We start from the raw sequence: 17,168 nt of genomic DNA, 5'->3' as shown, positions 1-17,168 counted from the left end.
AATGAAGGAGAATAGGCTCTTTTTCCTCAGATGCTCCCCTCCACGATGAAACTGTGCACAAGATCCTACTTGTCGTTTGCCCTGGAGAGTACCATTAAGTATAAAGAGACTGGGGAGTACCTCTAAATGTGGGGAGACTGGTGCCTGTCACTACTTTCAGTGAAGAGGCACAGAATACCAAACCAGTAAGACGGAGCACTTCAGAATCAGACAACTGGAATGGGCCTATCAAACCAAAAATTAACCTTGGGTTGTACCAGAAGATGTGCTTTTCTGCAGAAGGCCGATCCGAAGGGACTAGGACATGGATCCCATCAGCATTGGTAATGGTAGTGTTACAGATAAAAATACACGATTCAGAGATAAATGTGGTATAAGGTACAACCAAACACAACTTGTCTCCTGGAAAATGCAAAAGCCTCTAGGAACTTAAGCATTATTCTAAATATTCTGAAGCAGTCTCCTTTCCCAGTAACCCCCTCATATAGATAATAGTAAACATACAAAATTTCAGAGCATACTAGCCAGATAAGACACATTAAAATGAAACATTTGCCCAATAAGGATGCCAGACATTAGGGTTTGCTTTATTGCATGACGTTTGCATAAGAAAAAATAATGAAAACTGTAAGGCATCATGCAGTCATCAATAAGCTAATTGTTAACTGTTCACTTAAGATAGGTGGACACATAATCTAAAATTTAAAAACTAGTTCCAAAAAAGTACATAAAAAGTTTAACATGATGAACTTTTAAATATGGTTTACATTTGTAGTTTCATATTGTTAAAAAGTGCTTCAAAGGTAGTCTGGAAAGTTGCTCTTTAAAAATGGTGCTGGGGGTAATGTCAGATTATAAACTGTAAAATCTAATTATTTTTATGGAATTAGAAAGCTACATTGTGATATTCAGCTTACTTGAATCAGTCTTCAATTCTCACTCAAATTAGGTTGATAAAATATTAATAATCTAAAAAACATCTGTTTTCTAACCAACAAAAGTCTATTGAATTCAAGTTATGCATGTTGAGTGATCAAATCTCTGAGTAGGCCTGAATGGTGAGACCTTGAACCGATGCGGGCTGGTGTTAATCAATGTACTGAGCCATCCAGCGGAAGCCTTCTCCATAGCCTTGTCTTTTGAGCACACTACACATAAAAACTTCTAAGGGCCGGGCATTCAGTTCTTTCAGAGATACACTGCCCTAGAAGAGAAGATAGACATTATGTTGAATGACCCCTTAATGAAATAAAAGCTCCACTCCCCAGAACTGCAGCTCGTACATCTTAGAACAAAGGGTGACTGTGATAAAGCCACGGCTGTTTGGCATCCAAGTACCCTCCCCTAAACACACAGGACGTCTCCTCTCACTCTACTGGAGGACAGGATGTCTGCTCAGTGGGACAGAGGTGAGCTTGTGAGGCACACAAGAATGAAAATAATCTGTGACTTAGAAAAAATTCAAGTTACCTGGGACAACTGGCTTCACTTATATTAAAAACAAACATTCTCTGAGTAGGTTTATGACTAAACAAGGCATTTCTTTTTTTTTTTTTTTTTTTTTGTGGTACGCGGGCTTCTCACTGCTGTGGCCTCTCCCGTTGCGGAGCACAGGCTCCGGATGCGCAGGCTCAGCGGCCATGGCGCATGGACCCAGCCGCTCCGCGGCATGTGGGATCTTCCCAAACCGGGGCACGAACCCGTGTCCCCTGCATCGGCAGGCGGACTCTCAACCACTGCGCCACCAGGGAAGCCCAACAAGGCATTTCTTAAAATTAATGTGGAGCAGGGACTTCCCTGGCAGTCCAGTGGGTAAGACTCTGAGCTCCCAATGTGGGGGGCGCCAGTTCGACCCCTGGTTGGGGAACTAGGATCCCACATGCAATGTAGCGTGGCAAAAAAAAAAAAAAATTAATGTGGAGTTGAGTTATTAAAAAGAAGAAACAGAAAATAGACCAAAGTCTACCATATCTAACATAAGAGTCTCCTTCCATAGGCTGCAATATTTCTCTACTCTGGGATTTTTCAATACTAAGGTCCTTCCCCAAAACAAATACCAGTAAAAATGAATGCAAAAATAATGTGTCTTAAAGCTTACTATAAATCATATGTTCAGAAAACCCCAACACTGCTATGGCCAAGTTTACATTTTATTTTTACCTGTGGTGAACTCAGGACTTAAACACTGAACTGAGGGCCTAAATACACTACTGGTATGCTTAAACATTCAAGTATATTATTTAGTGGCTAATTCTGAAAAATTATGACAAAACTTTGAAAGCTTTCATTTAGTTTCTCATAAGTATAGGCTTTGACATTTTTGATATCACCAAGAAAAGGTTTCATTTCATTCAGTGGTAGAAAGAAAATAAACGAGGACATTAAAAAAAGACACAAATGTATAAATGACAGTTTTTAAGAAAAAAAATGAAAATGGGCTTATGAGGTAGGACAATAATAATTTAAAGACATCTGGTTATACACCTGAAACTGGTATAATGTATGTCAACTATACCCCAATTAAAAAATAAATAAATAAAGAAGCCAGACTGTACCGATTAAACCGATAAGCATGATTACTGTTAGGGGTAGTGTGGGAACACACTATTTCAGAAGATTAAAAATAAATAAAATAAAAAGATATTCGTACTACTGAATGAAATATTCACACTTGTCAAAATTTTTTCTTTTTTTTTGTTTTTTACCTTTCCTGTTGTCTGACCATATAAACCAAACATCTCTCGCAACCTCTCTTCACTGATGGCTTCAGGTCTGTCAATCTTATTTCCAAGAATCAGTATAGGCACATTAGCAACAGTTTCATCTGTCATTAGTGACTGAAAAAACAAAACAAAATGAACGACAAGATGTTGATATGAAACCATCTAAAGGGTTCATTGTGACAAGCTACCAAATGGGCATCAAGGACTCATTCTCTATCATACCCATCAGTTTGGCTAACTTTCTTTGGCAAACTCTCCCTACATTTTCAAGTGAGCTCAACAAACCCAAAGCTCAATTCTTCTGCCTCCCTAAGTCTCCTTCTGTAAGTGCTCACTCTGTGAATAGACCCAACACTTTGAAGCATGCAGACCTGGTTTCATTTCTAGTTCTGCTGCTTTTGAGTTGTGAGATCTTACACCAATAAGGCTCATTGAAGTTCAAAGAGAATTTGCAATAGTACCACCTACCTTATGGAGTTAACTTGAGAATTAAATGAGGTAATATGCATAGTGCCGGGCACAAAGTAGGAACTCAGGAATTCCCTGACCCTGTTCCAAGACCAGAGAACCTATCTGGACTTTTCCACATGAATAAGTACTTGTTTGCTTGCTCTAGGCAGAGGCATGGTCAGGTCAACCTTCCATCAAATCATGGACCTGCTTTCTCTGTGGACCCAGATCTAGCACTGACCTTGCCTACTGCTTCTGAGCCCCTTTATGAAGCGTGTGACCTGGGAGGCGGGAGAGGAGGTGGCTACACATGGCCCTGATCACTCCTGGGAGCAGTGACAAAGATAGCACGTTATGCCATTTCCAGGTTCTGGCTAACTCCTGAAGAAACCAGCATCCTAGGAGGACCAGGGGCTTCAGACCAAGCCACTACAGGAATGTAGCAGACATGAAATATACTACAAGGGCACACTCTGTACAGAGTGAGCCCAAGCCTTCAGGAAGCAACTCTGCATTAGTACCTCCTCAATAGCTACAATTACTCCAAGCTACTCCCTCTACATTCTAAGTAGTATAATCTCAGAACTCCACAAATTGTCAGGAGTTACATCAGAGGCTGCAAAAAAGCCACACTCATACCTACATATCCAACCTATTTCCTCAGGCTTACCAGAGTGATTCAACTATGTTTAGTTTTAGTTATTTAACTTACATCAAGTTCTTCTTTTGATTCTAACAGCCTTTCATGGTCTGCACAATCCACCAGAAATACAATGCCATTGATAGCAGGAAGGTAGTTTTTCCATACTCTTCGAGCTAATAAAAACAATCAGGAGTTAGATTTTATTTGCTGGTCAAACCTAGCAGATAGTTTGAGGGAAGAGTCCAACAAGATATCAAGTGTAATTATCCCTTAGCTGCTGCTACTTCACTATATACTCAAGTTAATCTTTCACCCAATATTGCCAAAATCCTTCCAGGTGACCAAAGAAGAAATAACAGGTTTTCCTTGATTGTGGTCAAGTCAAATACTTCACTCTGCCCCAATTTTCCTATGTTAGAAGAAGAATTAATATTTGCTACTAATGGACAAGGATGCACATTAAGTTCATTGGAGGGACCACTACTATTTCTTATATGCAGTATCATTTTTTTGACATTCCTAGTTTATCAGTTTTTTGCCAGTGATAAATCTGGAGTCAGTGACAGAAGGAAATTAGTATTGGGTACAGACTTGTTAAGTTAAAATAATAAAGCAAACTGTTCTACTCATAACAGAAATTAAAGTTTATGAAACCATTAGGGTAATTTTTGCCATGACATTCTCTTTTAGAGGGGAAAACAGTTTGGGGGGCACCCTAGGGGAAGGTAACTTTTTTTTCTGACTTCAGTTTTATAATGTACCTTAAAATAATATAGAAATGAAGTCCCAAACTCCATTAGGTTCTAAATCTAATCATTATATTCCAGGAATTAGTTTATGTATATTTTAAACAATTGATATATGTCTCAAATGTGCTTTCACTAGCTACAGGCTTTGTAATATTCATTATTTATGAATTACCATGTGGTGGATACTACTAAGTCCTTTTGGGGATATTAAAAAATAACTAGGATTTCAGTCCCAGAAAGTTTAGTAGAGGAAATAAGACAGTCATTCCAAACTTGCAGATATGTATACAAACGCACTAATTGCTACGTAAGTATAGTTGAGAGCACTCCCAGCTGGGAGTGGCTTCTCAGGGGAGGCAGCAGGATTTACACGGGGCCCTGAAGGTGGGTTACCTACGTGCAGGTGGGGATGGCATAAGCACAGAGGTGGGAGAACACCAAGATGGTTTGGTTTGGTTGGAGTAAAGAGAATGGGAAAGGGTATAGTGGGAAATAAAGACTCAAAAAGTAAAGCGATCAGATCATAGAGATCCTGACTGCCAGGTCAGTGAGTTTGGCCTTTATTTTTTTTTATTTTTATTTTTTTTTGCGGTACGCGGGTCTCTCACTGTTGTGGCCTCTCTCGTTGCGGAGCACAGGCTCCGGACGCGCAGGCTCGGTGGCCATGGCTCACAGGTCTAGCTGCTCCGCAGCATGTGGGATCTTCCCGGACCGGGGCATGAACCCGTGTCCCCTGCATCGGCAGGCAGACTCTCAACCACTGCACCACCAGGGAAGCCCTGGCCTTTATTTTATAGGTAATGAGTTAGCCACTGAAAGTTTTTCATACAGAGCAATAACATATTCATAACATGATTACGACAGTAAGTGAAAGGTGGACTGGAGCAGAGAAAGAATGGAGGCTAAATTTTACTCATATGCTTTACCACCAAAAGCAATTCAGACTTAAATTGGAGTACAATGAAAATCATCCTTTGCATTTAAAGCATTTATCTAGGGGTAATAACTCCTAAATTTTAAGTCTACTCTGGCTTTCTTTGAATAGAATGAGATTTCATGCACTGGAACATAATGGTCACATTTTTATTAAATAAAGCAATAGGATCTCACCTTGAACATGTCCACCCAGATCAAAAGTTGTAAATGTCATGCCAGCAATGGTTAGTTCTTCTGATGCTAAATAATAATACAAAATATTTTAACAACATGAAAATTAGAAATCCATTCCTGGTATATATTGCCACTTAAAGTTTGACTTACTTTAATTGCAAATAAGGTCAAATCAAAAAGCAATTCTCTGTTGTAACTACTATATTCCATTTCATATTGCCAATATAATGCACGTAAATGATAATATTCATTTCTAGTATTCACTACCCACCACAAATCCAACACTTACTTATTTTTCCTTCTCTATCCTGCTGAAATTGACAATTATTTACTGTGAATTCAAGTGGCTGCTCCAACCTAATAATTTTTCCTGTAATTCATCTTAAACGATAAAGGTGAAATAACAGTATTCTCTCATGGCTGTCATATTTCGCAGGTGACAGTCTTTAATGACAATTATAATAAAAAATTTGGCTATTATTTCTTCAAATATTTTTTCTGCTCCCTTCCTTCCCCTTCTGGGACTTCAATGATAGGTTTGCTAGACTACTTAATATTGTCCCACAAGTCACTGAGGCTCTGTTGATTTTTTTTTTCAGTCATTTTTCTCTGTTTCTTTTAGTTTCTATTGCATTGACTTAAGTTCACTGGTCTTTCCTTCTTCAGTATTGGCACTAATTTGCTATTAATCCTTGGGACTTCCCTGGTGGTCCAGTGGTTAAGACTTGTGTCCCACTGCAGGGGGTGCGGGTTCAACCCCTGGTCGGGGAACTAAGATTCCACATGCTGTGCAGTGTGGGACACCCTCCACTCCACAAAAAAAATTGCTATTAATCCTACCTAGTGAAAATTTCATTTCAGATATTTTGTTTTTCTTTTCTATAAGTTCCATTTGGTTCTGTCTTATATCTTCCATTTCTCTCCTCATTATGTTCATGTTTCCCTTAGATCCTTAACCATATTCATAACAGCTATATTTCAATGTCCTTATTTGCTAATTCCATCATCTTTTTTACTTCTGCCATCATCTCTGTTACAATCTGTTTTTACTGATTAATTTGTCTCCTGGTTATGGATCATACTTTCCTGCTTCTTTGCATGTCTAATAATTTTTTATTGAATGTTGGATTTTTAAAAAATTAATTAATTTATTTATTTTTGGCTGCACTGGTTCCTCCCTGCTGTGCGCAGGCTTTCTCTAGTTGTGACGAGCAGGGGCTACTCTTCCTTGCAGTGCGCGGGCTTCTCATGGCGGTGGCTTCTCTTGTCACGGAGCACGGGCTCTAGGCGTGGAGCACGGGCTCTAGGCACACGGGCTTCAGTAGTTGTGGCTTGCGGGCTCTAGAGCACAGGCTCAGTAGTTGTGGCGCACTCACGGGCTTAGTTGCTCCGTGGCATGTTGAATCTTCCTGGACCAGGGATCGAACCTGTGTCTCCTGCATTGGCAGGTGGATTCTTAACCACTGTGCCACCAGGGAGGTCCCTGGATGTTGGATTTTGTTGTATCCTTTTCAAGAAAGTTGGACTTTGGGAATTCCCTGGCAGTCCAGTGGTTAGGACTCAGCACTCTCACTGCAGGGACCCTGGTTAGGAACTAAGATCCTGCAAGCCACGGGATACGGCCAAAAAAAAAAAAAGAAAAGAAAGTTGGACTTTGTTCTGGCAGGCAGTTAAATTGCTTGCAGATCAGTTTTTAAGTTTTGTTAGGGCAGATCTAAAGTAGCCTTTACTCTGGAGCTACTTTAGCCCCATTACTAAGATATGATCCTTTGGAGTATTCAACAAGGTCTCTCCTTTTTGGCTAGCGCGAACTTGGATTCCCGGTCCCATGTGAGCTCTGGGAATTATTTGGCTAACAACTCCACTATAACTGTTCTTCCAGAAATTATTCTTTGACTGGACATGTGTAGTTTCACCCTATGTATGCACAGATTGGTATTCAGCCATGAAAATATCTGGAGTTCTGGGATTTCCCTGGTGGTCCAGTGGTTAAGACTCCATGCTTCTACTGCAGGGGGCCCAGGTTTGATCCCTGGTCAGGGAACTAGATCCCGAATGCATGCCACAACTAAGAGTTCGCATGCCACAACTAAGAGTTCGCATGCCACAACTAAGACCCAGCGCAGCCTAAATAAATATATATATATATATTTTTAATTTCTGGAATTCCTTCTCTGCAGAGCTCCTTCCTCTGTGGTAATCTGCCCAGCAAATTCTAGTCACCTCAGCCTCCCCAGATTCTGGTCTCTGTCTCCTCAACTCAGTAAGACTACTGGGTTGTTTGGGTTTCCTCTCCCTACACCATGATCTGAAAATTACCTCCTGTGATAAAACTTGAATAGAGAAGCATTTGTTTTTCTTCTCTCAGGAATCATAACCCTGTGCTAGCTATTGCCCAATATCTGAAAACAGTTGTAGTATATATTTTTGTCCAGTTTTCTAGTCATTTACAGTGGGATGGTAATTCCAGACTCTGTTATTCCCTCATGGCCAAAAGCAGAAGACCCCCTACAATTACAATGAAAGGTTCAGTATAATTGTTAACTATTCAATATAACTATGAGACCCCAGAGTAGTTTATCTTGCTAAAAAATTCTGTATGAAGACTGCCAACTGAATGAATAAGTAATACAATTTGTGTTCAAAGCATGATCCTTTCCATAAGGAAAAGATAATGCTTGGATGTGGTTGGCAAACTACCTCTATGGTTACAATCCCCAGTACACTCCGTGCTTTCTAAAAGAAGTCCCAATTTGATTAATTAAGATACAGAACACTGTTAACATCCCAGCAAGTTCCCTCTTGCCCCTTCCTAGTCAGTCTACACCTCCACCCCCAGAAGCAAGCACTGATCTGAATTCTATCACCACAGGTTTGTTTTGCCTGTTTTAGAATTTTATATAAATGGTATCATATCGTATATAAATTTTGTGACCAGCCTCTTCCATGCAATATAATATGCATCGTATGTATCAGCAGTTTATTCCTCTTTCTTATTGAGTAGAATTCCATTGTTTATCCATTCTTTTTTTGAAGGACATCTGAGCTGTTTCCAGTTTGGGGCTATTACGGATAAATAAAACTGGTATAATAAACATTCTTGTATGAGAATTTTGGTGAACACATGTTTTTCATTTCTCCTAGATAAATACCTAGCAATGGAACTGCCAGATCATAGGGTAGATATATGTTACCTTTTTCACATATGTGTTTTCTTTTAAAATTTTTATTGGAGTATAGTTGATTTGCAGTGTTGTGTTAGTTTCAGGTGTACAGCAAAGTGAATCAGTTATACATATATACCCATTCTTTTTCAGATTCTTTTTTTTAAAGATTTTTAAAAGATTTATTTATTTAAAATATTTATTTATTATTTATTAATTTATTTTGGCTGTGCCAGGTCTTAGTTGCAGCACATGGGATCTTTGTTACGGTATGAGGGATCTTTAGTTGCGGCATGCAGGATCTTTTGTTGCGGTATGCAGACTTCTTAGTTGTGGCAAGTGAGATCTAGTTCCCTGACCAGGGATCGAACCCAGGCCCCCTGCACTGGGAACATGGAATCTTACCTACTGGACCACCAGGGAAGTTCCTATTTATTTATTTATTTTGGCTGAGCCAGATCTTAGTTGAGGCACGTGGGATCTTCCTTGCCATGTGCGGGATCTTTAGTTCCGGTATGTGGAATCTTTCATTGCGGCATTTGAACTCTTAGTTGTGGCATACATATGGGATCTAGTTCCCTGAGCAGGGATTGAACCCGGGCCTCCTGCATTGGGAGCAAGGCATCTTAGCTACTGGACCACCAGGGAAGTCCCCAAATTCTTTTCCCATCTAGGTTATTACAGGATATTGAGTAGAGTTCCCTGTGCTATACAGTAGGTCCTTGTTAGTTATCTATTTTTTTAAATTTCTTTTTTAAAAATTTATTTTTATTTTTGGCTGCATTGGGTCTTCATTGCTGCACGTGGGCTTTCTTTAGTTGCGGTGATTGGGGACTACTCTTTGTTGCGGTGCATGTGCTTCTCTTGTTGCAGAGCACAGGCTCTAGGCACGTGGGCTTCAGTAATTGTGGCACGCTGGCTCAGTAGTTGTGGCTCACGGGCTCTAGAGCGCAGGCTCAGTAGTTGTGGCTCACGGGCTTAGTTGCTACCCGGCATGTGGGATCTTCCCGGACCAGAGCTCAAACCTGTGTCCCCTGCATTGGCAGGCGGATTCTTTTTGTTTTGTTTTTTTTAATTTAATTTTCTTTATTTTTTTATCAGCAGGTTCTTATTTGTTATCCATTTTATACACATCGGTGTATACATGTCAATCCCAATCTCCCAATTCATCACACCTCCCCGCCCCCCGGCCGCCACTTTCCCCCCTTGGTATCCATATGTTTGTCCTCTACATTTGTGTCTTTATTTCTGCCCTGCAAACTGGTTCATCTGTACCATTCTTCTAGGTTCCACATATATGCGTTAATGTACGATATTTGTTTTTCTCTTTCTGACTTACTTCACTCTGTATGACGGTCTCTAGATCCATCCACGCCTCTACAAATGACCCAGTTTCGTTCCTTTTTATGGCTGAGTAATATTCCATTGTATTTATGTACCACATCTTCTTTATCCATTCGTCTGTCGATGGGCATTTAGGTTGTTTCCATGACCTGGCTATTGTAAATAGTGCTGCAATGAACACTGGGGTGCATGTGTCTTTTTGAATTATGGTTTTCTCTGGGTATTTGCCCAGTAGTGGGATTGCTGTGTCATATGCTAATTCTATTTTTAGTTTTTTAAGGAACCTCCATACTGTTCTCCATAGTGGCTGTATCAATTTACGTTCCCACCAACAGTGCAAGAAGGTTCCCTTTTCTCCACACCCTCTCCAGCATTTGTTGTTTGTAGATTTTCTGGTGATGCCCGTTCTAACTGGTGTGAGATGATACCTCACTGTAGTTTTGATTTTCATTTCTCTAATAATTAGTGATGTTGAGCAGCTTTTCATGTGCTTCTTGGCCATCTGTATGTCTTCTTTGGAGAGATGTCTATTTAGGTCTTCTGCCCATTTTTTGATTGGGTTGTTTGTTTTTTTAATATTGAGCTGGCAGGGGGATTCTTAACCCCTGCACCACCAGGGAAGTCCATAGTTATCTATTTTATATATAGTAGTGTGTATATGTTAATCCCAATCTCCTAATTTATCACTTCCACCTACATTTCCCCTTTGGTAACCATAAGTTTGATTTCAAGATCTGAGTCTGTTTCTGTTTTGTAAATAAGTTCATTTGTATCATTTTTAAATTAGATAGATTCCACATATAAGTGATATCATATGATATTTGTCTTTGCCTGACTTTACTTCACTTAGTAGGATAATCTCTAGGTCCATCCATGCTGCTGCAAATGGCATTACTTTGTTCTTTTTTATGGCTAATATTCCACTGTATATATGTACCACATCTTCTTTATCCGTTCCTCTGTCGATGGACATTTAAATTGCTTCCATGTCTTGGCTATTGTAAATAGTGCTGCAATGAACATTCAGGTTCATGTATCTTTTTGGATTATGGTTTTCTCTGGATATACGCCCAGGAGTGGGATTGCTGGATCATACAGTAGTTCTATATTTAGTTTTTTAAGGAACCTCCATACTGTCCTCCATAGTGGCCATACCAATTTACATTCCCACCAACAGTGCAAGAGGGTTCCCTTTTCTTCAGACCCTCTCCAGCTCTTACTGTCTGTAGATATTTGATGATGGCTATACTGACCAGTGTGAGATGATACCTCATTGTAGTTTTGACTTGCATTTCTCTAATAATTAGTAATGTTGAACATCTTTTCTTGGGCTTTCTGACCATTTGTCTGTCTTCTTTGGAGAAATGTCTATTTAGATCTTCTGCCCATTTTTTGATTGGGTTATTTGTTTTTATGATATTGAGTGGCATGAGCTGTTTGTATATTCTGGAGATTAATCCCTTGTTGGTCTCTTCATTTGCAAATACTTTCTCCCATTCTGTGGGTTGTCTTTTTGTTTTGTTTATGATTTCCTTTGCTGTGCAAAAGCTTTTACACTTAATTAGGTCCCATTTGTTTATTTTTGTTTTTATTTTCATTACTCTAGGAGGTGAATCAAAAAAGATATTGTGGGACTTCCCTGGTGGTGCAGTGGTTAAGAATCTGCCTGCCAATGCAGGGGACACGGGTTTGAGCCCTGGTCCGGGAATTTCCCACATGCTGCAGAGCAACTAAGCCCGTGCACCACAACTACTGAGCCTGCGCCTAGAGCCCGCAAGCCACAGCTACTGAGCCTGCAAGCCACAACTACTGAAGCCTGCACACCCTAGAGCCCGTGCTCTTGCAAATGAAGAGTAGCCCCCGCTTGCCACAATTAGAGAAAGCCTGCGCGTAGCAACAAAGACCCAACACAGCCAAAAATAAAAAAAAAATAAAAATAATAAGATATTGCTGAGATTTATGTCAGAGAGTGTTCTGCCTATGTTTTCCTCTAAGAGTTTTATAGTATCCAGCCTTACATTTAGGTCTTTAACCCATTTTGAGTTTATTTTTGTATATGATGTTAGAGAGTATTTTTAATTTCATTCTTAAAAATATGGAATGCTTCACGAATTTGTGTGTCATTCTTGTGCAGGGGCCATGCTAATCTTCTCTGTATCATTCCATCATTCCAATTTTAGTATATGTGCTGCCGAAGTGAGTACACATATGTTTTTTGATTAATTGAAAAATATTAGTTGAAATGAATGTGAGCCACAGGAAGGTTGATATAGCATCTGTTTTGTGCCACTGCTTTTACTCCTAGTACTTAGAACAATGTCTGACATAGAGCAGATGCTCAAAAAATATTTGTTGAATAAATTAAAAAGGGCAACATCATAAAATTTTTAAAATGACTTACACCTAATATAAGACCACTGTGTAATCTCTTCCATTTCTGTTGCTTTTGCAGATAATTTTGTATACTCAATTTCACCATGATCATTTTTCTTTAACAGTATTGTTCTTGTATCAGAATCTTATTTGTCAAGCCCCACTTTCCTCTCCTAATATAAAAAAAAAAGTATCAATTTTACAAAATCTTCCTTTTCCAACTTCACTCACTAACAGCTTTAGAGATAAAATGGTAATTTGTTTTGCTCTGTCTTCCTTCCTTGTTCTTTGTATATTTACTGAACTAAATTAACTATCATATTATCTACTTTTTAGTCCAGTTCTCAATTTTATACTCATTATTAAGGCCAACACTCATTATTTCATAATTAATCTATGGATTAACTTGTCTTTAAACTCTCTGTGTACTTGATTCATCATCTTTTCAACAGTAAAAGTAAGTTCACAGGTATTTTAAGATTAGACTTCTGTTTCTAATAATTTTATCACTTTATCATTAACTTTACTTTCTCAAACAGTACCTATTACATAATCTTATATATAGGATGATATGTATTAAGTGATTTATAGAATCATTATTAATGTCTTTCAGGTAGTCTTTCTAAAAGGAAGCACAGTAAATTATTTTTTAATTATTTTAAAACTTTCTAGGGAATTCCCTGGCGGTCCAGTGGTTACAACTTGGTGCTTTCACTGCTGTGGGCCCAGGTTCAATCCCTGGTTGGGGAACTAAGATCCTGCAAGCCGTGGGGTGTGGCCAAAAAGAACACCAAAAACCAAAAACCTTTCTATAAGTGTATCAATGCATCCCCTGGTTTTTGGAATAATTCTATGGTCTTTATATAAGAAATAGTTCAGATTGTTAGGACTAGAAAAATAACTGGTTAATAAGTTGAGAGCTTCCAGCAAAGTATAAGACTATAATCTGTCCATTGAATAATGATTAAAATAGTGCAGTTCTAAAATTTGAAAGAAATTTAGGTTATGTAACAAGCTAATGGTGACTATTTATAACCTAAGCAATATGTTGTTGAATATCATATCATAATCCCTGAGGCAATAACTTTTTAATTCCTCTAGCTGGACGATGGTATACTAACTGATAAGAAGATATGAGTATTATTTCAAGATCTAAATATACTCCCTAGAGTTGGGTCACTTATTATTTATTATACTATTTTAAGAACAGGTGAAGTGACCTGATCATAATTTATCCACCAAAAAACCAAACAAAACCTTTTGATTAGGGCCTATGAATTGGTATCACTTGATCAAGTAATATATTGTATGGGAGAATATACTTACTGGGATGTAACGTTGGGACATGTTGTCCAAGTCTATCATCTTTCAGCATGTGTAGCAATGTTGTTTTTCCCGCATTATCCAATCCAAGAAATACCAATTTACCAGTTTTCTTATATAATCCTGCAGAATAAGAGCTATGATTAGTCAAAGTGATATCTGACATAGACTACACAAATAAAATGACTTTAAATAAAAGTATAATATAATATTCACAATTTAGTTATTTAGATACTTTTCCTAAATACACCAGATTTTTGATAAAGAAACACTTATTAACCTTTTGAACTTTTTTTTTTTTTTTTTTTTTTTTTTTTGCGGTATGCGGGCCTCTCACTGTTGAGGCCTCTCCCGTTGCGGAGCACAGGCTCCGGACGCGCAGGCTCAGCGGCCATGGCTCACGGGCCCAGCCGCTCCGCGGCATGTGGGATCCTCCCGGACCGGGGCACGAACCGGTGTCCCCTGCATCGGCAGGCGGACTCTCAACCACTGCGCCACCAGGGAAGCCCTGAACTTTTAATATTTTATAAATTGGCCTGAAAAAAGCTTGGATATCTAACCTATTTTTAGTTTTGAAGAGCTATTTTAAATCTATTATGATTTGGGAAGTCAAATCATTATAAAACTAAACTTTGCCCCAATCAATAAATGTACGTGTGACCTAAACTTATCTCGCAATGCCAAAATGCCAATTCCCTTGACAATTTATCTTAAATCCTCTTTTATTTTATTTTAGTCTATCCTTTGACAAATATCTGTGTCCTCTACTAGAGAAACACTCATAAAATACTTGACATTATGTATTTATGAAGCTAGACCAAAAGAATAATTAAAGAGTATTTTTCCACAGATAAAAATAAATTAACTATTTTTGACAATAAAAATTACAGTGAGTTTTTTTTTCAGTAAAAAAGTTTAGTTCGGGCTTCCCTGGTGACGCAGTGGTTGAGAGTCCGCCTGCCAATGCAGGGGACACGGGTTCGTGCCCCGGTCCGGGAAGATCCCTCATGCCGCGGAGCGGCTGGGCCCGTGAGCCATGGCCACTGAGCCTGCGCGTCCGGAGCCTGTGCTCCGCAACAGGAGAGGCCACAACTGTGAGAGGCCCGCGTACCACAAAAAAAAAAAGTTTAGTTCACTGTCAAATTTCCCTGAGAATAAGGTTAAACTATTGACATGATTGCATAACACTAAGCAACAACAAAAATATCCAAGCACATAATTTTAAATATATCAATCAAGCATTGATAGATAAAGTGATAAACAGATAAATACAGCATTGACCAATTTACAGTAGACTGGCATTTACTGCAAAATTCTATATTGAGCTACATATATATGTGTGTGTGTGTGTGTGTGTGTGTGTGTGTGTGTGTGTGTGTGTATTTTAAAGACTTTTCTTAGAGCACTTTTAGGTTTACAACAAAACTGAAAGGAACGTACAGAGATTTCCCTATACCTCTCTCCCCACACATACATATCCTCCCCCAAGAGGACAAAAGTTCAATGACACATATTCAACAGTATACAGAGTATTTTCACTGCCCTAAAAAGTCCTCTGTGCTCTGCCTATACATCCCATCCCACCCAAGGCCCAGCAACCACTGATCTTTTTATTGTCTCCATATTTTTGCCTCTTCTAGAATGTCATGTAGTTGGAATCACTCAGTATGTAGCCTTTTCAGATTGGTTTCTTTCACTCAGTAATATGCATTTTAGTTTCTTCCATGTATTTTCATGGCTTGATAGTCCATTTCTTTTTAGTGCTGAATAATATTCCACTGTCTGGCTATACCATAGTTTATCCATTCACCCACTGAGGACATCTTGGTTGCTTCCAAGTTTTGGCAGTTATGACTAAAGCTGCCACAAACACCTGTGTGCAGGTTTTCAGGTGGACGTAGGTTTTCAGGTGGATGTAAGTTTTCAACTCCTTTTGCTAAATACCAAGGAGCACAATTGCTGGATTGAATGGTAAGAGTATGTTTACTTTTATAAGAAACCAACAAACTGTCTTCCGAAGTGGCTGAACCATTTTTCATTCCCACCAGCAATGAATGAGTTTCTGTTGTTTCACATCCTCACCAGTATTTGGTGTTGTCAGCATCTGGATTTGGGGCATTCTACTAGGTGTGTAGTGGTATTGAACTTTATTTTTCGTGTCTTTAATTGTCTAATACCCATGGAATTACATGAGGACAGGGAATGCAGCAGCAGCTCAAAAAATACTTAATCAATAAATGAAATTTTTAAGACATTAGGCAATTACAGATTCAGGCCATCCATTTTCTAATAAGTTCATGCCAAAATAACATCTAGTTCTTTACCCACATTTAAGTTTAAGAAGTAAATTATTTAAGTCCTAATCTTTTGATCACATATTGACCAACAATTCCAGTCCTAAAGACTGTTTTCCATATTTACTTGAGCTGGGATACTACATCTCTCCTTTAATTATAAATCTGACTAATAATCTCCTTAAACATTTCTATTTCTTAAAAGGTTTCTACAAAGATTGTTTTCCATATTTACCTGAGCTGGGATACTACATCTCTTCTTTAAATATAAATCTGACTAATAATCTCCTTAAACATTTCTATTTCTTAAAAGGTTTCTACATAGACTGTTTCTAACCAATGCACTCAATCTTACCACCCTTTTTTTTTTTAATATTTAATTTTATTTATTCTTGGCTGCGTTGGGTCTTTGTTGCTGTGCACGGGCTTTCTCTAGTTGTGGTGAGCAGGAGCTACTCTTCGTTGCAGCGCGTGGGCTTCTCATTGCGGTGGCTTCTCGTGTTGTGGAGCACGGGATCTAGAGCACAGGCTCAGTAGTTGTGGCACGTGGGCTCAGTAGTTGTGGCGCATGGGTTTAGTTGCTCCACGGCACGTGAGATCCTCCCGGACTAGGGATCAAACCCGTGTCTGCTGTATGGGCAGGAAGATTCCTATCCACTGTGCCACCAGGGAAGTCCCTACCACCCTAACTTTTAAATAGTAAAAGTGTACAGGATAATATACTAAAGGGGAACAACTACAGCATTTAGTCTTTAAACTGAGTTGGACTAAATTCTTATTTTGTGGTAGGCACTGTTAAGCACCTGCATACATTATTTCACTTAATCCTCAACTCTGTGAAGTAGCAGTATTATTCTCTTTTTTACAGAGGGGAAATGAAGACTCAGAGTTAACTTGCTCAAATGCCGAAGTCAGATCTGAGATCTGAACCTATGTTTGACCCCAAAGCTTTCGTTCATTTTCATTTCTCTATACTGCTTCCTAAAGTTAGCACT

General features: G+C 38.8%; 1 protein-coding gene across 3 annotated transcripts in view; it reads right to left on the bottom strand.

Annotated features, from left to right (window-relative positions):
- Positions 1–560: 560 nt before the first annotated feature.
- The window catches only part of SAR1B (secretion associated Ras related GTPase 1B), a 28,583-nt gene continuing 11,975 nt past the window's right edge, over positions 561–17,168 (bottom strand). For all 3 annotated transcript variants that reach the window (XM_082624050.1, XM_082624048.1, XM_082624049.1), the window contains 5 exons: positions 13,883–14,002; positions 5,676–5,741; positions 3,886–3,989; positions 2,706–2,837; positions 561–1,204 (listed from right to left, as the gene is read on the bottom strand). In XM_082624050.1, the coding sequence (XP_082480176.1) occupies positions 1,088–1,204; positions 2,706–2,837; positions 3,886–3,989; positions 5,676–5,741; positions 13,883–14,002 (539 nt within the window). In that variant the 3' untranslated portion in view covers positions 561–1,087. The remainder of the gene's footprint in view (positions 1,205–2,705; positions 2,838–3,885; positions 3,990–5,675; positions 5,742–13,882; positions 14,003–17,168) is intronic.

This window comes from Mesoplodon mirus (genome assembly GCF_964341445.2).
Source record: "Mesoplodon mirus genome assembly, chromosome: 5".
NCBI classification, from domain to species: Eukaryota; Metazoa; Chordata; class Mammalia; order Artiodactyla; family Ziphiidae; genus Mesoplodon; species Mesoplodon mirus.
This window is presented reverse-complemented; position numbering and strand designations above follow the sequence as displayed.